At 51.1% G+C, this 24,495-nt stretch overlaps 11 protein-coding genes across 11 annotated transcripts; 6 read left to right on the plus strand and 5 right to left on the minus strand.

Annotated features, from left to right (window-relative positions):
• Positions 1 to 21: 21 nt before the first annotated feature.
• On the minus strand, positions 22 to 4,516 carry aziB1 (5-methyl-1-naphthoate 3-hydroxylase; the record flags this gene model as incomplete). The annotated part of the gene is made up of 6 exons (XM_037318656.1): positions 22 to 1,221; positions 1,281 to 1,427; positions 1,480 to 1,664; positions 3,256 to 3,314; positions 3,369 to 3,752; positions 3,801 to 4,516. 6 exons carry the CDS (start codon positions 4,514 to 4,516, stop codon positions 22 to 24), a joined length of 2,691 nt encoding a protein of 896 aa, XP_037183478.1.
• A 568-nt stretch (positions 4,517 to 5,084) lies between these two features.
• CGCA056_v003400 (putative transporter) lies at positions 5,085 to 6,770 on the plus strand (the record flags this gene model as incomplete). Its single annotated transcript, XM_037318657.1, has 4 exons — positions 5,085 to 5,246; positions 5,330 to 6,138; positions 6,198 to 6,514; positions 6,571 to 6,770. The coding sequence occupies 4 exons, from the start codon at positions 5,085 to 5,087 to the stop codon at positions 6,768 to 6,770; spliced, it is 1,488 nt and encodes a 495-aa protein (XP_037183029.1).
• A 1,004-nt stretch (positions 6,771 to 7,774) lies between these two features.
• Positions 7,775 to 8,035, plus strand: CGCA056_v003401 (uncharacterized protein; the record flags this gene model as incomplete). The annotated part of the gene is made up of 2 exons (XM_037318658.1): positions 7,775 to 7,880; positions 7,938 to 8,035. 2 exons carry the CDS (start codon positions 7,775 to 7,777, stop codon positions 8,033 to 8,035), a joined length of 204 nt encoding a protein of 67 aa, XP_037183030.1.
• A 792-nt stretch (positions 8,036 to 8,827) lies between these two features.
• CGCA056_v003402 (uncharacterized protein) lies at positions 8,828 to 10,422 on the minus strand (the record flags this gene model as incomplete). Its single annotated transcript, XM_037318659.1, has 3 exons — positions 8,828 to 9,501; positions 9,572 to 9,935; positions 10,414 to 10,422. 3 exons carry the CDS (start codon positions 10,420 to 10,422, stop codon positions 8,828 to 8,830), a joined length of 1,047 nt encoding a protein of 348 aa, XP_037183027.1.
• A 472-nt stretch (positions 10,423 to 10,894) lies between these two features.
• On the plus strand, positions 10,895 to 11,451 carry CGCA056_v003403 (uncharacterized protein; the record flags this gene model as incomplete). Its single annotated transcript, XM_037318660.1, has 2 exons — positions 10,895 to 11,355; positions 11,418 to 11,451. The coding sequence occupies 2 exons, from the start codon at positions 10,895 to 10,897 to the stop codon at positions 11,449 to 11,451; spliced, it is 495 nt and encodes a 164-aa protein (XP_037183028.1).
• Positions 11,452 to 11,745: 294 nt separating this feature from the next.
• CGCA056_v003404 (uncharacterized protein) lies at positions 11,746 to 13,239 on the minus strand (the record flags this gene model as incomplete). Its single annotated transcript, XM_037318661.1, has 3 exons — positions 11,746 to 12,525; positions 12,594 to 12,976; positions 13,038 to 13,239. The coding sequence occupies 3 exons, from the start codon at positions 13,237 to 13,239 to the stop codon at positions 11,746 to 11,748; spliced, it is 1,365 nt and encodes a 454-aa protein (XP_037183025.1).
• Positions 13,240 to 15,573: 2,334 nt separating this feature from the next.
• Positions 15,574 to 16,284, minus strand: CGCA056_v003405 (uncharacterized protein; the record flags this gene model as incomplete). The annotated part of the gene is made up of 1 exon (XM_037318662.1): positions 15,574 to 16,284. The coding sequence occupies one exon, from the start codon at positions 16,282 to 16,284 to the stop codon at positions 15,574 to 15,576; it is 711 nt and encodes a 236-aa protein (XP_037183026.1).
• A 1,122-nt stretch (positions 16,285 to 17,406) lies between these two features.
• On the plus strand, positions 17,407 to 18,360 carry asl1-1 (Alkali-sensitive linkage protein 1; the record flags this gene model as incomplete). Its single annotated transcript, XM_037318663.1, has 1 exon — positions 17,407 to 18,360. One exon carries the CDS (start codon positions 17,407 to 17,409, stop codon positions 18,358 to 18,360), a length of 954 nt encoding a protein of 317 aa, XP_037183023.1.
• Positions 18,361 to 18,960: 600 nt separating this feature from the next.
• Positions 18,961 to 19,887, plus strand: CGCA056_v003407 (putative oxidoreductase; the record flags this gene model as incomplete). The annotated part of the gene is made up of 1 exon (XM_037318664.1): positions 18,961 to 19,887. The coding sequence occupies one exon, from the start codon at positions 18,961 to 18,963 to the stop codon at positions 19,885 to 19,887; it is 927 nt and encodes a 308-aa protein (XP_037183024.1).
• A 124-nt stretch (positions 19,888 to 20,011) lies between these two features.
• On the minus strand, positions 20,012 to 21,682 carry atnN-8 (Aspercryptin biosynthesis cluster-specific transcription regulator atnN; the record flags this gene model as incomplete). The annotated part of the gene is made up of 1 exon (XM_037318665.1): positions 20,012 to 21,682. One exon carries the CDS (start codon positions 21,680 to 21,682, stop codon positions 20,012 to 20,014), a length of 1,671 nt encoding a protein of 556 aa, XP_037183031.1.
• Positions 21,683 to 22,788: 1,106 nt separating this feature from the next.
• adhT-1 (alcohol dehydrogenase) lies at positions 22,789 to 23,730 on the plus strand (the record flags this gene model as incomplete). Its single annotated transcript, XM_037318666.1, has 1 exon — positions 22,789 to 23,730. The coding sequence occupies one exon, from the start codon at positions 22,789 to 22,791 to the stop codon at positions 23,728 to 23,730; it is 942 nt and encodes a 313-aa protein (XP_037183032.1).
• Positions 23,731 to 24,495: the final 765 nt, after the last annotated feature.

Below are 24,495 nucleotides of genomic sequence, written 5' to 3' on the forward strand. Positions count from 1 at the left end.
CTTCATAGAGGTTGTCCCCCGTCAACTACACCGGGCTTCCCATGCTCCAACCACCTCTTCCATCTCTCGCGTGACGCCCCAGTGTTGGGAAAGACTATGCAGCAGTATCCGAATTGCGCTCAGCTCATACACCAAATTCCGAGCGATCCATCCTGGGGATTGAGGATTGACGTCATTCGTCAAAAAAGCCAGCGTGTCTTTCGATAAATCAGCCGTCGAAGACGTCGTATTTTGTCCGGTGTCATCTAGGCCTTGTAGAATAACCATACTCCAGTCCACGGAGGGAGGAACTAGAACCTTCGACAGCCCGGGAAGGGCGAATGAGCTGAAAGTCGTGGCTGCTGCAAACAACGCCCCAGGTAGACATGTGTCGTGAATGATACCGAGAGGTATCTCGGATGCAATCTTGTGGATCTCCATGGCATGAAGCAAACATTTCCTCGCTCTAAGACCCTGCGTCCAGGCGTTTGGGTCTATCCTGCTTGGCTCTTCGCGCTTCTTTCCCCCAAAGATGTGCTGTGTGATGTTGTAGTGGTAACACATCCTTCTCGCTCCACGAGCAGTACTGACAACTAGGTCGAGGCAGACCGCATGCCATCGCAGTAGCCCAATGGTCTTGTCTGCTGCCGATAAGGTCGTGCTTTGAGCCAGATGGGTCCGCAGAGTTACCAATGCTTTCACGGCCCCAAGCTTTTGCGCAACCTGTGCCTGCGAACCCTTGTTCAATCTTTCGAAGTCATTTGTAAGTGAGGCCAGTATTTCAAGGAGAATCCTAATGTTGAGCAGGCCCGGCAAGCAATAGACTGGGCCCATGTGTGTTCCGTCAGGGACGAGTGAGTGATAGAGGTCGGAGAACCGATCTGGTCCACTACCCGTGTTGTGGCCGCGAGATACCATCACATCGATCCACTCATCTACCGTCTCAGCAGCAAAGGCGTCTTCGTCCGCAGATAGCGGCAGCGAGTTTGTCGCTGACCAGGTGTTGACAAGGTTTCCGCTGAATTGCGAGACCACGCCGTCAATGATGCACAGGCCAAGCAGCGTTCTCAATTGCGTCTCCCTCGCCGCCCATGATCTCCAAGCATGCATTTTGGTCTCGATGGGGTCATGAGCCTGTGGCAAGGCTTGTCGATAAGGCACGAGGTCGTACATCCCACAGTACTGCGCCCAATGCATGCTGAGGCCGTAGAAAGTCTGACTAGTCATTCTCAACGTCCGGTTCTAGCCAAGTGATTAGTTACGGCGGCGTTTATGCAACGGTCAAAAGGCATCCCACTCACTCTCGACAGAGCTGCATAGATTTGACTCAATAACGCCGTGAGAACGAGCTCAACTCCACTGCACGCGTCATGCTCTCTTTTATGACTGGTCATCTCGGGCCATGAGGTCGCAATCGCTGTGTACGCAAGCCTCCACAGTGCTTCACCCTAGTCGTACAAAGGTCAGAAAGAATCTCATACAGACTATTGAGTTGCTTACTTTTACTGTAGCGTCTTCTGTCCCGAGGAACAGAGAACCAAGAGCAATCGCGTTCAAGAGGAGTGGAGCTGAGCAGTCCCGGTACACGAATGTGGGGCGGTGAATGATCGGAAGTATAGGTACGAACTTGGTGAAGAACATATGTAGGCTGCTGTCGAGGAACCGAGGGGTTAAATCGGAGAGTTCTACATGAGAGGTAACATTGAATAGCTTGAGGGCGACAAACCTCAGTCAGCAGGACTACTTTCAACATCGAATACTCGGTGACCAGAGTCATCCGGAAGATTATCTTACCGTGTTCGTGAGTATTCCATTGATAGTCTGTACCGCACGATGCCCATCTTCTGCGATAGCAAGCTCATCGCCGTCGGCCGTACTACTGAGTCCAGCAGACTGTACATCCTGGTGCTGATAGGCCGATGGGATCAATCCAGGCATAGACTGGTCCCACGTCATCCCATCCGCTGACATCAAACTTTGGAAGAGTTCTTCAGAGTCAGGCCAAAGAAGAGAGGAAGATGCAACATTGTGGTTGTTGCCCTCATGGTCTGAAGCAGACACTACGCCGGCATGCATTGCCTGAGAAACTTGAGGCGCCACATTGTGTATCGCAACGTTTCCAGCAGGGGGCTGAAAAGGATGAACTGAGGATGAAGCACTGCTTGCAACTCCACTCGGAGTGAGTTGTGGCTGGGCTCCCTGCTTGTGTCCTTTGACATGTCTGTTGAGCACATCTCCACGGGAAAAGCACCTATCACATATTGTGCATTTGAAAGGTCTTGATCCGGTATCTTAAGTGGAGGTCAGAATCTGGAAGACCTGGCAGAAACTCCCCTACGCGTAGTGGATGTTCCTAACGCGCTCGACTTACGGGCTCTTTCGTGTCTCTGAGGGAAAGTTCAGCTGAGGGACGTCATTGGTCGGCAACAGTTGCTCAGAGCCTCTCACCTTGAGGTGTTCCTTCTTTGTGAACCTCCTTCGGCAGAAGGAACATTCGAAATTGGTAACCGGGGCCGTCTCTCGGGATTCGTCGGCCATGGCGGTTGCGTCACATATGCATTTCCCACATGTGCGGTGGCTATTACGAATGTGTTGATGGAGAGAAGAAGAGCTTTTTCCCCAACTTCCCCGCAGCCCCCGCGACAGTTGTGCAGACTGCAGCAAATGCCGAAAATCACGCTAAAGAGCCGATGGTGACCAGGGTACCCCTTTCCCACATTCACCCACGGCAACTCACCCACCCTGGACTGTGGTCTTTCCCACTTCTCCCACACGGGTGAACTCCACATTTCCCACCATCGAGCTGGGTTACTGAACCTACGGGGCATAATAACACGAACAGCCGATTTGCTACGGTCTTCATCTAAGCGATATTGATTGATACGATTGTGCCTTGATGAAGTTCAGGCCGAGGTGCTGAAAAGTCCGTGCTGAGAGCGACCGCATTTCGTGGACTGAGTCAGGGGAACTCTGATATCGGTATCTAGACTTCGGATATCTTGAACCTTCTGCTCAAACAAGTTAATCACGAGACATGACCATGCGGAAAATGAAATTCAAGCGTGGTTAAAATTCGTACGGTTGATATGATTGCTCTGTATATCATTTACTGAGACGAGACGGAGTGTTGCGTATTCCCGTCCGGTTGCTTTGAAACTATTGGACGGATTTGTGCCCCTCAGTGTCGCCGAATACTTCGCAACCACCGTCATTGAACAAATCTCATGGGACAGCTAATAATCCCCAACTCCGGCATCCTTGAGTACTGCAACTCACCGTTCACCTCAAAGTCTTTTGTGTTTTGAAGTATCACGCGGAGGACAATGTCAAGAGCCCTAGTACACGATCAGCGCAAGCTCTTCAAGTTCTGTGACGTCTAATAAACTCACAATCTTGCAAGTGGCATGCCTGCACATCTATGTCTTCCCCTTCCGAATCCCATGTGCGATGCAATGTTCTCTCTGTGAAGAATGAAATCGTCGGGATTCTCAAAGACCTCTGGGTCACGATTGGCTGCTGTATAGCACAGGGTGATTGGCTCTTTCGGATGTATCGTTTTACCATGAAGACAGACTTCCTTTGAAGTTGTCCTCGCAAAGCCCCGGTATGGGCTGTAGAGTCGCAAGAACTCCTCAAGTGCGGCTGGTATGAGGGACTCATCCTCCCTAAATCTGTTCTGCAAATCTTTGTCTTTGGAAAGGTGGTTGCATATGGAGCCGATGAGAATGGGGGGCGCGACAACACCCACCACCAAAGATTGTCGGAGGCAACCGCTGGAAGAAGGTGAGAAATGCAATGCGATGATATGGCACGGGCCTTACATGAGATGTTCCTCCTTCAAAGGATGACCCTCAGCATCTCTCTCTAGAAGCAATGAAGACGCTGGGTCTTCTTCTGGGTCCCTTGGATGTATCCGTCGGTCGGCAAGGAGTTCTTGCGCGATTTGATACATTTTCTGTGAGTTTGTCGTGACCGTCTCGCCGTCCTGCATTCTCCAAGCATTGAGCCAACTTGCGGCAGTGATGGCCAACTTTGGAGCAACATCGGGCTCGAGATTCAACCATTCGGATTCCATGCGGGCAACAAAGTTGGCTGCAAACTCGGCACTGATGTCTCCACGGCCGCGGGCTAGCAGAGGAGCGAGCTCCGCTTCCGCATGCCGCTGCAATGGCTCCCGCAGTCGTCTCAGTCGAGCTGGCTTCACTGTGTGTTCAAGCGCAGTTCGGAAGGGGGTATGAGCTGGTGCATCAAAGTTCAAAGGCGGTCTTCGGATGCCTCTAGGATCGCTTGGTACAACTGCCCTGACACTCGATATATACGTCTCTGAATCCAAAGCTGCTCGTTTAACGTCATTATACCGCGTGAGAAGCCAGTATCCCCCATACTGACTGGTGTGAATCAGGGGACACTCTTTTCGAAGATATCGGTACTCTTCGTAGATCTTGGCGGGGTCGTTGCTGATCACTGCAGCTGACTTATCGATGTCAAAGGGTATGCTGCCCCCTTGGGCCTGCTCTGAGATGCTAATTGCAGCCATATCAATCGTTGAAATCTCGTGACCAAAAGATGAGACGATGTTTTGTTTGTAAAAGTGTGTCGTTGGTTTCTGTATGGTTGGAATGGCCCGGAGACGTGATCGAGCAAAAGTTGAACGCCCAGCGGCCCAGGTCATGTCTTGGAGCACGGCCTAAGATCAGACAAAACCTATTGACAGACCTTCACTATAACATCCGGGACTGTCTGAGTCGCATTCCACTGCAAGCTTTCGGGTCGTCGAATCGCGAAGTCATCCTCGGCTTCGATGTAGGTGGCCTAGTGGGTGGGAAAGTGGGGTGGTTGTGCTGGCCGATGTGGGAAAACGATAGCCAAGAAATCTGATCAACCTATTGAACAGCACAGCGAGAACGTAGATGCAAATGATTTATTATTCTAAGATCGGGTTTAATCTAATAGGTAATCCGGGGAAAATCTGGGGTTGGTGTGGAGGCACTGTGTGATCAACCTGGCACAGCTTTATGCCCAGGCCTCTCAGTACAAAAGGAAACAGCCCCATAGACCAGTATGGTAGCTCAAACCACAGAACTATGTAGTTGCCTCGAGACATCATGAGCCGTGTCTTACCTCATGATAAAGGGGATATTGATCCTGAGCATCTCGAAATTGTACAGAATGATGTCTCCCGACAGCACCAGACCCACTATCGCCCCGTGGATGATGAGGAGAAAGGAATCAACAGAAGGGTCAACCTCAAACTTGACTTGATTGTCGTCAGTCTTTTGGCGGTTGGATTTATCATGAGTAAAATAGCGAATACATCTAACGCATTCTTTCTTGGGCTCACCCAAACCAGTTCTGTGGCATCGACAAAACCAACATTGGCTTCGTCGCGACCAGCTCGTTCGTCAAAGATGCGAACCTTTCTCCTGACGATATCCCAAACTCCCTGTCACTTTTCTCGGCTACTTACGTACCACTTCAGCCATTCATGGTGATCCTGGCACGTCGCGTTGGCGTCAAGTACTTTTTGGGACTTCAGCTCATTGCATGGGGTGGACTTTGCATGTGTCACGCCGCCATCAGAGGCATTGGCACGCTTATTGCCCTTCGACTTTTGATCGGTGCTGCTGAGTCTGGATTCACCCAGATCGGTATGTTTTACATGTCCACATTGTACCCCAAGTATGATGTCGGCTTTCGCGTTGGGATGTTCACGGGGATGTACTCCGTCGCAGGGGCATTCGCTGGAGTCTTGGCATACGGACTTCTGAAAATCAGCTCGCCAAGGATACACGGATGGCAAGTGGTCTTCTTGTTCGAAGGTGCTATAACGGTTTTCCTTGGTATCTTGACGTTCTTTGTTCTGCCTAAAAACCTTTCAACCGCCTGGTTTCTCACGGCCGAGGAGCGTGCTCACGCTATACGACGAATGGAGATTGACTTGGCAGGAACTCAAGAGGAGGGCGACATTGGTAGCACTTCTGTCGTCAAGCGGGATTTCATTGACGTGGCGAAAGACTGGAAGAAGCTTCTCGTTGTGGTTTGCAACATCACAACTGTCCTTCCAGTAACGGCTTTCACGACATTTCTACCCTTGATAGTCCAGGGCATGGGATACTCTGGCATTCAGGCAACTCTCATGAGTGTTCCCCCATTTGTAGTGTGAGTCGCTTTCCTAACCCACAAGGGTTCTTCTAGAGTTGCACTAACTTGCATTCTAGTGGCACTGTCGGTCTTCTTGTCATCGTTTGGCTGAGTGACCATTTCCAAGAACGATCTATGCATACTGTCGGTGGCATGTGTCTTGGTATCGTCGGTTGCATTGTTATGGCTACCTCAACTGACACTCAACTTCGATACGGCTTCGCTCATGTTTGCATGGCAGGCGTTTTTGTTGGCGGTCCGCTGCTAGCAGTGTGGCTGGCCGGCAACACGCCGTGGAAAGGCACCAGAAGCGTCATTATGGGGATCAATGGATGGTCCAACATTGCCGGCGTCATCGCGGGACAGATTTTCAAGAGCAAGTACGCACCAAGATGTATGTCAATTGATCAAACCACGTACTCAAGGTTTTCCAGACTGACAAGATGCTAGATGAGGTACCTCTGATCATAACGATGGTCATTATGGCTTGCTGCATTTGCGGTCTGGTGTTCCTGAAATACGCGTACAAAATGGAGAACAGAAAGCGCGCAATTGAGATTGAAACGTGGGATGAAACTCAATTTGCAGCTGACGCCAGATCTGAGATACGGAGAGGGGACCAAAGACGCACCTTCATGTACGGAACGTAGCTTGCGCTTGACGCTGAGGAGTTGCATAACACGATAATGATATTCCCAAATCAGCACCCCAGAGATGTTCTCTGAGAACAGTCGAGGCTCGGTTTGGTAGACACATCGTGGTTCAAATAAACTTATTCAATCAATATCGCAATCAACCTTCAGGCTTTTGATGCATTTTAAGGTTCAAGAGGTCCTTACTAAGGTTGTCCCCGTTCGCTGCTAATCGGTGGCCCTAGAACCCTGACCCGAAGCTTGGCATCGTGCTCTATTCCGCATCTAAAAATGGAAGCGGTTTCTACATAAGTCGGTGATGCTTCGCATGTCCATGAAAAACTTCTGCCTTTCGTCACTGCTAGTCTAACACCAGTCCAGTTCTCGCGATGATCACGTTGAGGTGGAGCACCAGCGAGAGGTGCAATCACATCTCACAATTCTTACGAAGCTTCTGGAGCTCTTGGATTATCACACTTGCGAGTCAGGCGTCTGAGCGCGGAAAGCGTGGCTCGTCTACACCGGGCGTCTTCGACGACGAGCAACGCGCAGACAACGGGTTCGTCCGCGTGGGATCAGATGTTTGTCGGCAATGCCCAAACGGAATATGGGGCCAAGGGGGCACTAAATTACAGCGACTTAATGTGATACAATGAATGGCAACTGAGCGAAACTCGCGGGGTTCCGCTGACGAACAAACGCGACTGCACCCCACATATTTGAGTTCAGCATGGAGACAGTTGACCCCTGACCAGCTCAGAACATAGGCGACAACTAGCTCAAGACGATTCACTTGAGTAATGTAGCCCGTATGCACAACTCCAGGTCGCGGCTTGGTGTTCTCGGCAATATCATCAACAGGGTGATTACTATCAATTCCAATCAAGGAGCCAAGCGACCCAGAGAGGCAATGTAACGGTGGCAAGGCGAGCGAGTGAGTATATATAGGCTTGTATGTTTCGCCCAAGAGACCGGATGATATAGCTCCATAATCATTCTCTTTCATCTCACCATCTTTAAAAATGAAGTTCACTCTCGCTTTTGTGCTTACCCTCGTTGCCGCCGCCTCTGCTGCATCTGTCGATGTCAGCCTGGTCCAGAGGCAGGACAACTGCGCTTCCAAGGGTGGTAAGTCTCTGTAGAATCTCCGAAACTCGCCTCAACAATCAGTCTAACAGTGAAAAGCCAATTGTGGCGGTCCTGGTGACCGTGGGTGCTGCTCTGGCACAACCTGCAAGAGCACTTATGCCCCTGTTGGTGGTGTCGGCATGATCTGCCAGTAGATCTCTCAAATACAGATGTACGTATGACACGATTCTATCACCATTGCGACACATAAAAGTTTCGAGAGAATGGCACTGACTTTTGTTTTACTTAGGTGCGAGGAATTGCATGGTGGTTCACAGCCGGGGGTGCAAAGACTAAGACGGCGCGTCTCGATAAACGAGACCGACGCTTCTGCTCAAGACTAGGACCTGAGAGTGAAATTGAGTTTAGAGCCTGCAAGAGTCTATAATTATACATCACATCTCTCCCCTAAATGGAATGACTTCCAGCCTTCACCGTTGTGACGCGTCAATTGTGCAGAGCACGTTGGTTCAAAGGCCTGTTGTACTTATCTCGCTTGAGGGTCAGCGAGTGCGCTGCCAGTTGCTACGAGTGGTTGGTGGCTATTTGTAGGCCGCTCGAGAATTGACCTAGCCAACCTAAAGGGGGTCCGACTCGTTGATCGTCTCTCAACCGTTCGACTTGTTCCCGGACAATACCGAAACGGAGATTATCAACGACATGCATACATCGTGTGGCTAGCAATGATGACCTAGGAGTGTCTGGCTGCGAATCGGAAGTATCTTTAAGCGCTGCAACCTGGCCTTCCCGAACCAACCGAACCAACGCACAGCACCACTCGTGTCAGCCTCGTAACGCGAAACCTATCCATACACGATCAGCGGCCTAAGACTTGGGCCAACAAGTACAAACGAAACCATCGAAACATCTGCCGTTGAGAAAGTTGGTTTTTGAAGCATGTTCAACGACGTGTTTCTCTGTCATATCTCTAGGCACCTGAGTGTTATTCAATCTTCCGCAAGCCTCCATTCTTGTGAAGGATTAATCGCTGTGTTTTCCGGGTCTCCATCCCAGTAGCCCGTTTTCCCTTCTTGAAAAAGGTTGGATCGAATGATCCAAGACCGTATTTCTAGTCGAAGAGAAGGCGAATTCTTGTAAATTTCTTCTCCAACGTCAAGTTCAAGGTCAACCACATTCTGATCGAACCAACCAATGCGCTTCACTCTCTCCTCATCCCAGAAAACATACCCGCATGCCCTCAGCGACCTGAAAGGGTCTTCCATCGCCATGTCATACCGATATCTCCCGTCGCCCGAGTCCTGGTAAAATTCCCCATGAGACCACTTCCAAATCTTCTCGACGGGAGACATGGAATCTTCCAAGGCCGTCTCTTCTGATTTGATATGTCGTGTCTTACTAGACATCCAGCCTATTCGATTCGCGACGAAAAGATTCTTGTACGTCTCGAAAGTTTGATAGAGCCAGTTGCAGTCGTGCTCCAGAACTTTGCGACCGCCGAAGAGCAGCCACCGCTCGTGGAAGCTTGTGGCATGCAAAACCCTGTTGACGTGCACCAGGCCACGAGACAATACCCACTCAACGCGACCATCTTCGTAATCGTAAGCGTATCTCACTTCGTCCCAGCCCCATGATATGTCGTGCAAGGCGCAATCGTTAAAGACTGAACTCGACGTCAGCGTACTCTACATGTGATCCGAGAACTTGGTACATTGAGACTAGAGAGTACATACCAGGTGCAACGAGGCGGAAAAGCGATTCATGCACGCTTCCAATTTGTTCAATTTCCCAGGACGGAGAGGATTCGAAGAACGTGGTCCATTCCTCTCTCACATCGTCCGCTGGCCATGTATACGCACCTAAAGGTGGGAAAATGTTGCAGTATGTCTCAAATCGATATAGTGCTCGCTGGATGCGGTCAAGTTCGGCGTCAGAAGGTGGTTCCTCATGCCCCTTCTTGACGTGAGACGCAAGGTTATCCAAATACTGTTTGCAAATTGCATTCGAGAGGTCCGCCACGTTGTTGCGCAGCTGCACGGCGGCAATCCCTTCGGAAAGGCTCCAGTCAAGAGTCGTCTCCGGGTCGCGCTGAAGAAGCTGCTTTCTAGCATCAGTCAGCTCCGGCTGCGACAGACCGGAGGCAAGCAGTCGACGTGCTCGAGTGATCCGAATGACTTCGGGACGAGAGGGAAGATCGAGCTCTCGGTACAAGATAGAGTCAAGCAATGGGGTCGGAAACGAGTGGAATGCGCTATGCAATGTGCGACACGATGCGACTGCAGATAGGAGATTGTTTAAATCGAAAGAATGCGATAAAATAAGTCTCAAGAGTTCTTGAGGGAGAGACGAGAGAAGAAGCGAGTTTGAGGGCCCGCTGTAGTCTGCCATTACGATGCTTCGAAGCTTCTTCTTGGGCCGGCAACTTGGATGCGTGAGGTGAATTTTTGAGATGAATGTTGGAACGGGAGAAGTTTATGGCCCTGCGATTTAACACCACTGGAAAGTCAGCTATCCGACCCTGTCGGGTGCTTTTGTCCACTGGCGGCTAAACATCAATGCCTCCAACTCGACCAACAGCATCCATGTTGGCTGCGCCTCACTTTACGCGCTCATTCCAGAAGTGACCATGATAAGGTCGCCTAAGCGCGCGGGCAAAGTTGTCAGGTTTTCAATTCCAGACACGAATCAACATGGACATGAAACTAGGATTGTCGTCAGATATTACCACGCTGATGTTCTGCGCACCTTGCCCGTCAATTGCCCAGACAATTTCAAGTTGGGGCGGTGGGCTTTCAACGGCCAAACGGTCAACAAACCTGGCCAACGCGCCATGTTGAGACCGGCGCTTACCTGAAGGTCGACCAAACCAACACTGGATCCGAGATGATTTCCCAGCAACAGAGTAGACAGGGAGTGCGGTAGTATTTCAAGTATGAAAAGATCCAATATCCACACGCAACTGAGGAGCATTGCACAACATACACACCAGCCCAGCTTACTTGATTTCTTCTACAATCTTTCTCAATATTATCAACAACATTTTCATCATAGACATCATGGGTTCCTCGAGTTCCAAACAGAAACATCCCACCTGGGGTCCCGGTGGAAACCCGTCAAAGACTCAGCAACCTGGTAGATTCCCGCCGGCCAGCTCAATTGCCGTCGCGCCTGTCACTCATACCGGCTCAGCCCCTTTGTGGAGTGACAAAGGCTCCTCGCAACACAACGACTTCTATCGCAACAACACACAGCACCTCCGAACGAATGGTGCCCTAGATGTGTCCAAAATGCCCCCGACGGCACCGTTCCGTGCGCAGTACGAACACGGAAAGCATCTTGACGACCGAGCCCAAGCTCTGGATAAGGAAATGAAACCGTACAAAAAGACTGCCAACCCTCAGGGCAAGGCGGAAAAGAAACGCGGCAACCCGAAATATGGTGGGAATCCACCGGAAACTCGCGAATGGCATAATGGGGCGGCTGAACGCCTAGAAGAAGCCGGGCGGACATGGAAGGCGTAAGTCACTGACCTTCGTCAATTATCTTTCTGAGTTATTTATCTAACTTTGGTTGTTACAGGGGCAGGAGACGCGCGGCAGAAGACAGCGCATGATTTCGTAGGGTATGGCAGTCTTCAGGGGCACTTAGGACATAAACAATGCGTTGAGAAGTGCCACAAGTCTGGCGACAATAGATTTCAAACGGCAGAGACGCATAGAAAGGCGTTCGCGTAGACTGAGATAGCTTTTGTAATTGATTTCTGGGTATTGGTTCGCTTGGTATTGATTATTGTACAGTTGTTGGGCTAAGATATGGTAAGGTATGTACGGAGTTGGAGGGCTGGTTCAAGAGAAGAGAAACAATGGTATTTCAAAAAGAAAAAAATAATTCGCATCGCCATGATCATCTAAGAGATTGGGGTGGCAGCAATGTAGTTGCAGTCCTGGTTGTCAAAGGGGCTGCCGCAGCCAACCTTGGTATCCTTGTCGATGAACACTGCTGGCAGGTTGAAGTAGCACGTAGGAACTTTGCCCCAAGCCAAGTTGCTCAGTTCAACCTTGTCCTTGTCATCTCCACCGTTGAGCGCGCAGTCAATAATGGCACGGTAGTACGGGTCACGGTTCCCAAGTCCGTACGAAGCCATCTTGTCGTAAATCTCGGCCTCGACCTCAACCCAGTCGTTGTCACGGTTCGGGTTGGGGCTGTTGCGCATGATATAGAAGCAGTACTCCTCGCCATCCCGGAGTGCCATCCACTGGCGTCCAGGAGCAAATCCGCAGTCCTCGCGCGACTTGACGTTATCGCGCCTGTCAGCGACGAGGTGGAGCTTGGCGGCACTCATGACGTCGTTGGCGACCTTTGGCTTGATGTTGTTGCTGATGGACTGCAGGGCGACGGTGACGGCCTGCTCGTCGTCGTCGACGAGGAACCAGCCGCCGTTGTAGAACTTTGTGATCTTGCTCTGGAAGGTGTCCCACTTGGGGGCCGGGAGCGAGTCGTACTCGGCCTGGCTGGTGCCGCCACCGGTGGCGATGCGAAGGGTGTTCTCGAGGGCACCCGTGGCTGCCTTGAAGGCGTCGGCTAGGGCAGCGGAGATTGAGCCTTGGTCGATCTCGTCGGCGCTGTTGGAGGCGAGGCCAGAGAAGATGCCGCTGAGCATACCGAAGCCACCAGCAATGGCAGTTCCCTGTTGTGGTAATGTATTAGCAAGGGTACTGAAAACCTCACAGGCTCATCAGAATTTGGCAGACTTACAGCTCCAGGAACCAGACCTCCAATCGCACCACCCATCGAAGCAGCGGCAGAAAGCCATCCAAGGACGTCGCCAGGGTCATCCTGGTTTCCTTGGAAGTCGGTCACCATCTGGCCGATCTGCAGACCGCTGATGAGAGTCTCCTTCGTGAGCTGGCGGTTCAGCTCGTTGAACTTAGCATGCATGCCCTTAACCGCTTGGAAGATCCAGTAGGAGTTCTTGCCAATAGGGGTCTTGCCGTATGCGTCGTATTGGTCATCGCATGTCATGTCGTTCAAGGGCTTACACTCGTTTCCAAGTGCCGAGCAGCCGGCGGCACCAGACTTGCCCGATGTGCCACCTGAGACGAAGTCTTCGAGGTTCTTCACCCAAGAGTTCTCGTGTTCTGTTCATTATACATCGATTAACATGATGGGTCATATCAAGATAGAGAGCTGCATACTTACCCCACTGAGTCTTGATGAAGAGGTCAAGTGATGCTCCAGAGTAGGTGTCTTCCCAGAGCTTGTCGGCGCCCTCGGGGGTTGTGAGATCCCATCCTTTGCACATGGCATCCTTGCTATCAAAGGCGTCCCGCTTGACGGACACGCCAAGCGGCGAGGCATTGGAAGCGGCCACAATGGCCAAAAGAGTGGCATAAGTCTTCATGATCGAGGACTATTCTGTGGCGTATCAGGCTGATGAAAGAGGGAAAGCAAGGATTATGGTCCTGAGAAAGAATGTGATGGTTGCTGAAGCTTGAGGCTGTGTTGATGTGTGAGAGTTAAGGATGAGGAGTGGCAATATTGGATCTTATTTAACTTGAACATTGACGTGGAGGGGACTTTGGTGGTGAGATCACAATGGCTGCTTGAGTCTCGAACCCGGTAAGGCTGTCGGCCATAATCGCGATGCCTAGCAGATTAATTGATGTCGAGATGAATTTTGGGGGCTGATGTGGATCGAACGTCGAAGGATCGAGCTTCTTTGGTAAAGAACAGGGACTTTGGTAGGATATTTGGTTCTGTGCCTGGCGAAGGATCCTCAACTTAGATTCTAGCCGCCTAAAACACCCATGTCAAAAGTCTAAAATCAATCCACGGCTACTTTATTGAGGGGGATGGCACTGCCTTTGGGAGCGGCCATCAATGCAACCCGTAAGCATCAAGGGGCCCCATAAGCTAATTTTAAAGGCGTGAAATATGTCAGCTTGCTCCACCGTCGTGGGGGCTATGCAGGGAAATCTTTAGCTGTGTTTTCAGGCAGTCAGAATAAGGGACTTTGGGATGCTTATATGTGGCTTTCTGAGTGTTGCCTGCCACTGCCGAGATTTAATCGCAGTGCGCAATAGGTTCTGATCGACAGGAACGCTCGCTTGGCGACGGGAGGCGGCAATTCAACAGGCGAACCTTTTATTCTCCGAGCGCTTTGCGGACCCCAGCTCGCCTTTTAGGGGCTGCCATCCCCTAACGTTGTACATGGAGGAACACTCCGCATTATTAAGCAGCTCAGAAGAGAGTAACATTACGCCCGGGCGGGCCATATAAGCGAAACCGACATGTTCGATGTCAAGGACAGTGTTGATTCACTTTGTACGCCGTCTAGCCCCCAACAGTCTTTCAGAAGGTGCGACAGTGTGTGCTGACGGAACTGCAGTGCGACTTGGACGCGGGCGTCGGATGGGCTAAGGCCAACAAGAATGGCTAGAAGGATCGAAGGCGCGCGCCTAACCCTGTCAACGCGAATCAAGTAACAAAGTAAGTGTCAGATAAAGCTATCCGAATATGGATATGTCAGGCACAAGGATTGCATATCCAAGGTATGCATATAACACCTATATCTCCGAATATTCCGATGTCGGATTCCAGCGAGAACACACCGACTTTTCCTTCTTTTATCATCATCACCATTATCATCATTACGATGGATTGGTCAATACACTCATTCAATTATCCTCTATGATGACTGCCTCATACACACTCTTGTGACAGTAAGCATAAGGAACTGGGTCGCATGCGAGTTGTCCATGTCAATTCTTCGCGTTAATGTCAAAGACGCGAAAGATTGAACCATACCTTACCGATGGAACTATTTGGGTGAACATCTCTTGACCCTCCTCCAGCTGACCGTTTCGGTACCACCCTACCCAATGGAGGCAGATAAGACTGTGAGCCGCATTTACGCATGGAAATCCCTGTTGCCCTTGAATAATGATGGTTTGAGGTTCTTCTGCTTTCAACCACGGTCTTAGCCATGCATCCCTCTTCCCCCACATGGGATTCATATGGCCTACTCCACCGCTTCAGTACCCACGAAGCCCTTTGCCAAAAGGTGCTGACAGAACTTCCCCCAAATCAACCTCGTCAAAACTCATGCTATGTTGGCGGGTTGTCAATGAATCTGAGCGCGTCGCTGTGCCAGTCCATTGATGTGGGATTCATCCAACCGAGCTCAACCATTCGTTCTTCATCCCAAAAGACGTAGCCGCAGGCTCTGAGACGAGCTGTCTCCATCACCAGGACGATTCGCTTGCGAGCTTCAAAGTTGGGTTGCCCTGACCATCTTTGGGTCACCCAGTCCCAGGTCCTACGTGGCCCGTCTTCAGTTGTATCCCGGCCGACTGGATAGTGAGTGTCTTTATGGGCCCCCGTCATTTGAGAGTACTAGATCAAACATTGGCCTTCGTAGTATTCGAATGTTTCGCGTAAGAAGCCGCCGAAGTCGCAGACAGGTTCGTCAGGTGGGTCAAATCCCGGTAGATCATATCGTTTCGCCCAGGTATTGCAAAGTAAAATCTCATTTATCTCTTTTAGCCCTCGTGCTAGTAGATATTCAATGCGTGCGTCCCCATAGTAACGAGCAGTGCAACGGCCTTTGATGCTGTGTAGAGCCAGGTCGTTATACACTATTCATAGATAGTACCTTGGTCAGCAACAATGAAACGAATGGGGCTCTGTCGAACATAGGGTTCCACCTATGAACTTCAAATCGAGAACTTTAGTTTCAATGGGGCTCAAGCCTACCTTGGGCAATAAGGCGCCAAAGTGACTCGTAAATACAGCCAAGCTGTTCATTCTCCCATGGAGGGCTGCCAGCAAGGAACTGCATTTGCGCCTTCATCCCACCATCTAGATCGTCCATGTTATCTGATCCATTGTCTGAGTAATCGTGTTCAAGATCCCGATGCTGAGGAAACAAGATTCGATAGGTCTCGAATCGATACAGCGCCCGCTGAATGCGGAGGAGCTCTGTGCTGGAGGCGGGCTTTATCTCCACGTGGGGGTGGATGGATTGAATACGTGCGAATATCTCTGATTCGATCCTCAATGATAAAGACTTCACGATCTCATGCAGTTGGATTACAGAGTAGGCCTCATGCAGAGTCCAGCGGAAATGATGAGGTGTTTCTTGGTCCCGACGTAGGAACTCGGCGAATGAGATGTTGGCTACCACCACGCGATCCTGAGACCGCAAGAGGTTTAAGGCTCTTGTGAAGCGCGCAGCTTCAAAGAGCAAGTCCTTCCCGATCTCTCGCTGGACAATCGCTGTGACGATGGGCGCTGGGAAGGCGTAAAACGCGTGAAACAAGGTGCCGCAGGAGTGGACTGTCGAATCCAGACTGCCAATATCGGCTGAGTGAGACAAGATAATTCTCAAGATCTCTGCAGGCAGCTCGGTAACTCGCAAGCGGCCGCCGTTGTTAGGCTTGTCCATCTTGCCAGTATATCTTTGAGGGTTGCTTTATTCAAGGTAGTCTCATGTGTTGTTGACGATGCGGAGGATATGTTTTCGGAGCGCACCGGCCATTCGGCTTATGGTGTTCGCTTCGCGGACCAATCAACGGCGTTACAAGGAATCGATTTCACGCCTGTCTTAATATGAACAGCTGGCGCAAGCTGACGACAGCTGAGTTCAGCCAATGTTTTGATAAATGTGAATGCGTCCATTTTTAATCGGGCACGTCAATAATATCCCATGCTGCCGTGTGGCAGCACGCCGGAGCTATCGGTGCCAGACCGTCGTTGAGACCCACTTATCCCGGATCTGAACAGTCCGCAAGGGGCTCCCAATCGGAGGACTGGGCCTCATTCGCCGGACGGTTCAATTGATTAGAGTAAGAAGAGACCGTCTGCCTATTCTTCTAACGGATGGAGAAAGTCGAAAGATGTCAAAAAGAGGACGTACGTTATCTTGGCAACCTGCGATTGCCTTGGAAGGTCATGCTGCGCTGTTCCTGGGAAAACACAATGATGAACTCCGACACATTTCCAAAGGATGACCCAGATGTCCAAATGATAGAGCCGGGGTCGTTTGCAAGTTCTCAGCAAGCCCCGACTTGGCAGACGGCCAGCCTGATGAACCAACATGAACAACGCAGGCAGGGTGGCACCACTTGCCAGACATGAGTCTGGATTCTCGAACCGCCATGACGACTTTCGCTTGAACCCCTGTTCGCCCAATCTCCTGTCGGCGTTAGGGGTCTTGCGGTGTGGCTGATCAGGGGGTTAACCTTGGCCAACTCATCACCAACCAAGAACTCCTCCGGCCAAGGGAGCATGACGTCATGTTTCTCACGCCCCCGCCAAGAGTGTGATGGCATCGAATGAGGTCAATGACTGAAGCGCCTGCAAAGCAATGGCCTTGGAATTTCGGCCCGCGCTGGCCTTGATGGTGTTTCTGTAGTTTTGGAAATAATTGACTATATCTGCATGAAGGGTCCCAGACTTCTGTCGGCTGCATCCGATCCCGTGTGTGTAACTACATTGATCACACAAGGATCATCCCCCGCAACCACCGTCTGCGAGATCCAGCAATTGACGAACCACTGAGAGAAAAATGAGACGAACGACACAGACTCTGCTAGTTTCGCTAGCTGCTTCATCGGCACTTGCACAGTCAGACCTATCATCAAAACGAGGTCTTGCATACAAGGGCGACGACCACGCATCCGACAACCAACTTCTGACTTCAGAGAAGTCATTGATCAGCTGGTACTACACATGGTCAACATGGCCAGCCACCAACCTCAACAACTCAATTCCATTTGTACCCCTCATCCACGGTGTCGAGGAAGCGGAGGACTCGTCACTCACAACAAGACTCAACAACCTCCCATCATCGTCCACCCACCTCCTCACCTTCAACGAGCCAGACGGCACCACCGGATCAGGTGGCAGCAGCATCGACCCCGAGGATGCCGCCAAAGCCTACATTGAGCACATCCTCCCGCTCCGCGACTCGGACTCTCGCAAGTGGAATATCAGTCACCCCGTCGTGACCGGCTCTCCGCAAGGTCTCGAGTGGCTGCGCAAGTTCAATGAGTCGTGTTACGACATTGACGATAACGGCTGTCCGACTGACTTTATCGCCGTGCACTGGTACGGTGACTATGTCGGTCTGCAGAATTGGCTCGGATCGCTGCGCGATTTCTACAACGAGACCTCGCCGAACTTGAAGTACTGGATCACCGAAATGGCGTTGCCACAGCAAGACACCGATGCCACTTTTGCCATGATGAACCAGAGTCTGTCGTTCCTCGACGACGCTGACTACGTCGACGGTTACGCGTGGTTTGGCGCCTTCCGCAAGGATGAAGCCAACGCGTGGACTGGCAACAAGGTCTCGCTCTTCGACGACGACGGCGGCCTCACCGAGCTTGGAGCTTATTACTTGGGTGGAGATGAGCGAGGCTTTGAAGAGGGCCAGAAGGGCAACTTCGCCAGCTCTCTGTCCCCGACGAGAATTCTCCTTTGGTCTGCGATTCTGGCTGCTGTGGCGACTGTCTGGTAAAGCCGGCAGCTTGATCTTTGACGCAGCGACAACAACACATACTATGCGAACACGAATTTGACGGATATGACATACCTTTCTTGCATACTCATGTGCCGGTCACATGAATGTTGACGTACGGAGGCGAAGAATGATACCTGCTAGAGTTTTCCTTCTGTTTCCGGATTATGAGCGAGCATTATACCACAGAGATTAGCATCAAACGAATTGAAATCATTCAACAGACAGTGCGTTCGTCCTCCATGATCTGACCTATGAAATCCACTGGCGGACATTGCTGTCACAGCCAAAGTCCGCCATCGTGACTGTCTGTGCGTGGCTTTCATAGTCCGCTCGCAATTGCTATTCCGTGATTGGCTGTAGGAAGGCTAGTTTTGACTTCAATGGCCTCCGCCCATCTGCTACCGGGGTTAAGCAAGACGGGGATCCGTATTCGGGTTCTGTAGAGCAACGGAAAATGAAGTCTATACACAGCACGTAGTTTACTGATATATGTGTCCGTCAACCTGCCGTCACTTAGAAGCCTCCTGTAGCACATACTTCAATTTGCATAACTCTCCTCCCGATCAACTTCAAAGTCTTGCCAACAGTCTCCGCAGAATGCCGCACAGCAATACTACATGGTCACCGGAAAAGGACATCAAGTCTTTGAAGGGCAAGTCAATCCTCATCACTGGCGGCAGCAACGGTGTAGGAAGACAATCTGCTTTGGACCTTGCGAAACACCAACCCACAGAAATATGGCTTGCAGCCCGTAGTGCGTCAAGAGCCGAAGCCGTCATCGATGAAATCAAGCGACTGGATCCTTCTGTGTCCGTCAAATTCCTTCCGCTCGACTTGACTTCCTTCTCATCTATCCGAGAGGCCGCTCGCATCTTCTTGGCATCCGCCACTCGTCTCGACATCCTCCTCTTGAACGCCGGCGTCATGAATGTGCCTGTCGGCAGTGTGACCAAGGAAGGATGCGAGATGCACTTCGGTACCAATCACGTCGGCCACGCCCTCCTCGTCAAGCTTCTGACTCCCCTATTGCACCAAACTGCACAGAGCAGCGAGGTCCGAGTTGTCTTGGTCAGCTCTGTGGCGCATAAGTTTGGTCCGTCGGGAGGACTGCAGTTCGACAGCTTCAAGCCAAAAAGAGGTAACAGCGGCCTTTCCCCCAACGCTCTCTATGGCCAAAGCAAACTTGCGAACCTGTTGTTCGCGCGTGAGATGGCTCGCCGAAGCCCCGAATGGACTACTGTCTCGAGCCATCCTGGAACCGTCAAGACGGATTTGCAACGTTCAGAGAGTGGGCCATTTCTGATCAAGGCGTTCCAGGAAGTTGTGGTTCCTCTGATCGGAGTTAGTGTAGAAGAAGGGGCGAAGAACCAGTTGTGGGCCGCCACCGCAGATGGCGTTCTGAATGGGGAGTACTATGTACCTGTTGGTGTTCCAGGGAAGGGCAGCGCACTTTCAAAAGACGAGGATCTCGCAAGAAAGTTGTGGGATTGGACGGAAGCAGAGCTTAGAGGTATTGAGCCTTGAAGCGGCTGGATATGTTGTAATATCCTCACGGATAAATAGTACGTACGCCTATTTGATAGACAATGACTCTTGCGCCATACGCCGAAAGAGAACATGAAGTGGTTTAAAGTTGTTTCGACAATCATTAAAAGAAATCAAGGCCAATATCAAGGCTGTATGACGCCTTCGAAGAATCAGAAGAAGGGGGCAGTTGTGAAGATGCTGAAGTAGGCCACCCAAATCCAGACTGCCAAATTTTATCCTTCACGTTGAAACGTCTTGTGAAAGACTCGAGACTGCCGTTGGAGCGCATGGACTTGCCGCTCATTATTAAATCATCGGCAGCCCCGTCTGGCAAGTGTACCTGAATGTCACGAACTCTGCAATTTTCTGGCAGTATTGGCGGCACGGGTGTCCCGCTCTTGCACTTCTTTGGCGCTGTCGAGGCGGCGTCGCAGCTCTTGGAAAAGAGATCGTCGTAGAAGTTGGCTTCTTCCAGCCGCATGACTTCCGAAGCAATTGCAGCAGCCATTGGCGCGTCCCATATTCCCTCCTGATGTTCATCTGTCGCCAGAACCCCGATAGCCTGGCGCCTGATGTAAGGGTTTCTGCATTTCAGGCCAACGAAGTAGAGAGGAGGGATGATGCCCATATCGGCCGTGAAATTGAAACCAGGATGGAGTCCGTATGCCATCTCTTCAACCATCATTGGCAGAGCGAAGGTCAGTAGGCTTTGCGACAGGCTTATGATGGACTCAAATTGCCGGAGATGTTTGTCATATATCGACTCGTTTGCTGGTTGCAGAGTCGTACCAACAATGATCTGGGCCATGGTGTGGTAAATCGGGATCAGGTGGTAGGCAACCTTTTCTTTGGATGATAAATTCGTCCACCAGCTGCCTTTGACGCGATTGAAAGTCTGGAGCCAGACGTTGAGGTCATTCTTCATTCGCTGCTGGGCACTGAGGAGCTCAAAAGCGTGCGAAACGTTGTGCTCCGGGGTTTGACGCCGAGCTCGCTCTTGTAGTTCGTAGACGGCTGAGAGAATGGTGTCCAGCTGCTGCCTCGCCCCGTCAAGTGAAACGAAAGAAGTCAAGACTGTGATATCTAATCGTGGTATTTGTGCAGAAAGCTTCGCGTTCTGTAGCGCGGCGGTCTTGACGAGCCTTGTTTGGACATCGAGGCGCAGGAGCGCTTCGACGAGGGCATCTGACGGGAGGCAAATCTCGGAGTTGGCGTCCTTTGATGGACGTGGGAGTTGTTCAAGCAACTTGAGTCCGCTTCTGAGATGAGCATACCCAGTCTCGAAGCGTCGTCGCACAAACTCTACACAGACGAACAAGATGCAAGACGCGATGGCCACGCGGATAGACGTCGGATTTTGTGAAGACAGATTTGTGTTCAGCAAGGTGATGGACTTGTTGTAATGGCGTAGGATATTGCATTCTCGGACACCTTGGTCTATAGGCCTGTATTCATCGGTCTTGGAGTCATGGAGCTCAATCTCATGTGCGGACGCTAGTGCTAGCATGGCATGCAGCACCGCCGGCTCGGTTGAGCTCATCTGCAGGACGAGACTGTGCCAAAAGCCGGAGCGGAAAACTCCGGTCAGTTTGATTATGGTCCGCCTCGTGAACCATTCAAACTGTCTCTTTTCAAAATCGGACAGCTGGCTGATGGCTCCAGTGTGGATGTTGTAGACGGAAATGGACGAGCTTGGTGCTGTGGGTCTCATTGACCGGTTTCCCCGGTCCCAGATGCCGTATCCATCACAGGTTCTGCCAGTCAGGATACATTTTCGACAGGCAGGCTTCATTTCGTCGCACTTGATTTTGCGGGCTCTGCTCTACATTAGTAATCTTGACCACTTCCTGCATGAAGAGCGGCAGGGTATAGTTTACCTGCAGGTTTTGCAACCCGTCTTTACGCGGACAATTGCCCGCGACTTGGGCTTCGATACGCCCCGCACGCGGGTCTCGTCCACCATGACAAATCAACGCTTTCTGGGATCTTTCAGGAGATGCAGTATGTTCGTGACTCAGAGATGAGTACTACTCAACTATGGCAAACTCTTCGAAGCTGGTATGTTGAGAAGCAAGGTTCAAAGAGTAAATGGCGACGTGGGACAAGCCGGAGGACACTTGATCGCATTCGGATTTAAGAAACTTATTGGCGATTGGCCGGCTCGCAATTGAACAGAGATGATTGGCTCGGGCCTTGTGGAGAATACGACCGACCATCTACGAGCAACAGGGATTTCACCAATAGGATCATCTTAGCTCTCGACCGGGCTATCGGCCGAGAGGCCTCTGCGAGCATTGAGGTGGTGCCTAAGACGTAAACTTCGGCACTGTTCCCGACTCAGACACTGCGGAATTTGCTTACTCGACAGGTTTTCGCCCAGGCGGGGAAAGCAAATCGCTAGCGAGGTTGCTACTTATGAAAGCCCTTGGCCTAATTAATGTACTCTTCGCTGTGAATACAGATCATTATTAATGCAGCTGGGTCGGCACCGGCGACGTCACCTGTTGGGCTAATTCCTGCAGCCAAGCCCAAGTGGCGTGCGCTTACAGTTGCCGTAAGACACCGTCTGATGCTCATACATCAACGACATTGAAATGCAACATAACTTACTTTGAAGCTTCCAATTACTCCTAGTCAGCCGTAACAGACTTCAACACATGCCTCAAAATTTCACGAAGCCAGTTCCCACTGACAATATAATGAAAGCTGCCGTGGTCAAACAAGTGAAGAGCTCCGAAGTATCCTTTTCTTATTGATGTCCTTGTATTTACTGACCCTGAAGTGTAGTTCGGTGTTCCGTGGTCACTAGAAGATATTCCCGCCCCCACCGCCGAATTGCTCGGTGATCATGATATCCTCATCAAAGTCGCGGTCGCGTCGTTTTGCCATACCGACATAATGGTATTGAACGGCATTTTCCATGACAAGCCAAGTGGCCTCCCAGGATCCCACGAGCCATCTGGCACCATTGTTGCACTCGGCTTGGAAGCTGCGAAGAGCTTTGCTGTCGGTGACAGAATCATCGCCATTGGAATTCGGGGTCCATGTGGCGATTGTATGGACTGTAATGGACCAGAGGAGTTCCAACTAAGCTGCAAGTTCAACAAAGGCTACGCTGGCATCTCTTCACCCGGAGCCTTTGCAGAATACACCGTGCTCGATGACCGCTTTGCGGTGAAAATACCGGATGAGTTGAGCTTCATCAAGGCGGCCCCACTGACCTGTGCCGGGTGCACTAGCTGGCGTGCTGTCAAGAGAGCAGCAGTCAGGCCAGGGGGTTGGCTCGGCATCGTTGGCAGCGGAGGTGGCTTGGGTCATCTTGCAATCCAGATTGCGAAGAAGCAAGGCATCAACGTCGTGGGAATTGAAGCACGGGATGTTGCTTTGGAACTGACAAGAAAAGCTGGTGCCGCAGCCGTGGATGTCAGACCTGGCAAAGACGTGATGGTGCAGCAGGTTCGAAGTCTGATAGGGTCACGGGGTGCCGGTAAGGGCGACGACTTGTGCGATGCAACAATCGTGCTCAGCGATGCCGAGCCGGCTCTTGAGACGGGCATGATCATTACCAAAGGGCACGGCTTAGTGGTTGAAGTGGCGCAGCCCAAGCGAGTCAACTTTCCGTTTGAAGAGATGATATTTAGAGACATCAGGGTGATGGGGTCTAATCTTTCCAGCCGAGCAGAGCTTGCGGATCTAGTGAACTTTGTTGTTGATCAAAATGTGGCAGCTGAGACAACGGTATTCCGCGGGCTGCAGAGTTTGCGGCAAGTTTACGAGTTGTCAGAATCTGGAGCCTCGGCGGGCAAGGTCGTGGTCGTGATAGACGATGCCCAGGTCTAGGGTTCATCTCAATCTCTACGGCTGTGCAGAAAGGCTTAAATCACCCAGCTAAGAAAATCCGTGATAATATCACTTACATCCTGGAAGCCAACGAGGCGCGTTAACTGGTGCTTCTCGTGTCTATACTACTGGCGGTGATCGGTCGTGATGGATATGTGCCATAGCTAGGCACACGTGGCTCGACTAGCCTTGGATCTCGGCAGAGACAATGTATGGGATCACAAAGCGCGACGGTCATATACCGGGATATCGGCCGGAAAATCGGGGAAATGTTATGATTAGTCGTAATCAATAACGCCCCCAGGCCGCACGCACAACTTTTACAGCTAGTTTCCGATATACAGAATTTGAAGCCTCTTCAGTATTCCGATAATCACTCTACACGTTGGTCCCCTCGTGGGAAAGAGGTGCTGTCGCAAGTTCATCGTGAAACAATCAGGTTCTTGTGTCTACTGCACAAAGTCAAACCTGTCTCCCGCGCAAGATTGCATTACAGCGGCAACAGCTTCGACTAGACTCTTAGGAGGCTTTGATAGAATTAGTACACGAAGAGTTCTATTATGGAGCAATGTTGAGTCACACCGAAGAAGTTGCTGAGCCGCTCGAATTGGGGATCATCCCGAACCCAATCGGCATGCAGAATCTGCCTCGTGTGGACTCTAGCTGGGGAACACCGCCCACTTCACGGGCAAAAGAACCTTACGTTTGCCATCTACGCGAGCACTGGCCAAGTCTCGCCGAACTATGGCTGCCGACTGACGAAAA

Source organism: Colletotrichum aenigma, assembly GCF_013390185.1.
Source record: "Colletotrichum aenigma strain Cg56 chromosome Unknown KSG_Cg56_contig02, whole genome shotgun sequence".
NCBI lineage: Eukaryota > Fungi > Ascomycota > Sordariomycetes > Glomerellales > Glomerellaceae > Colletotrichum > Colletotrichum aenigma.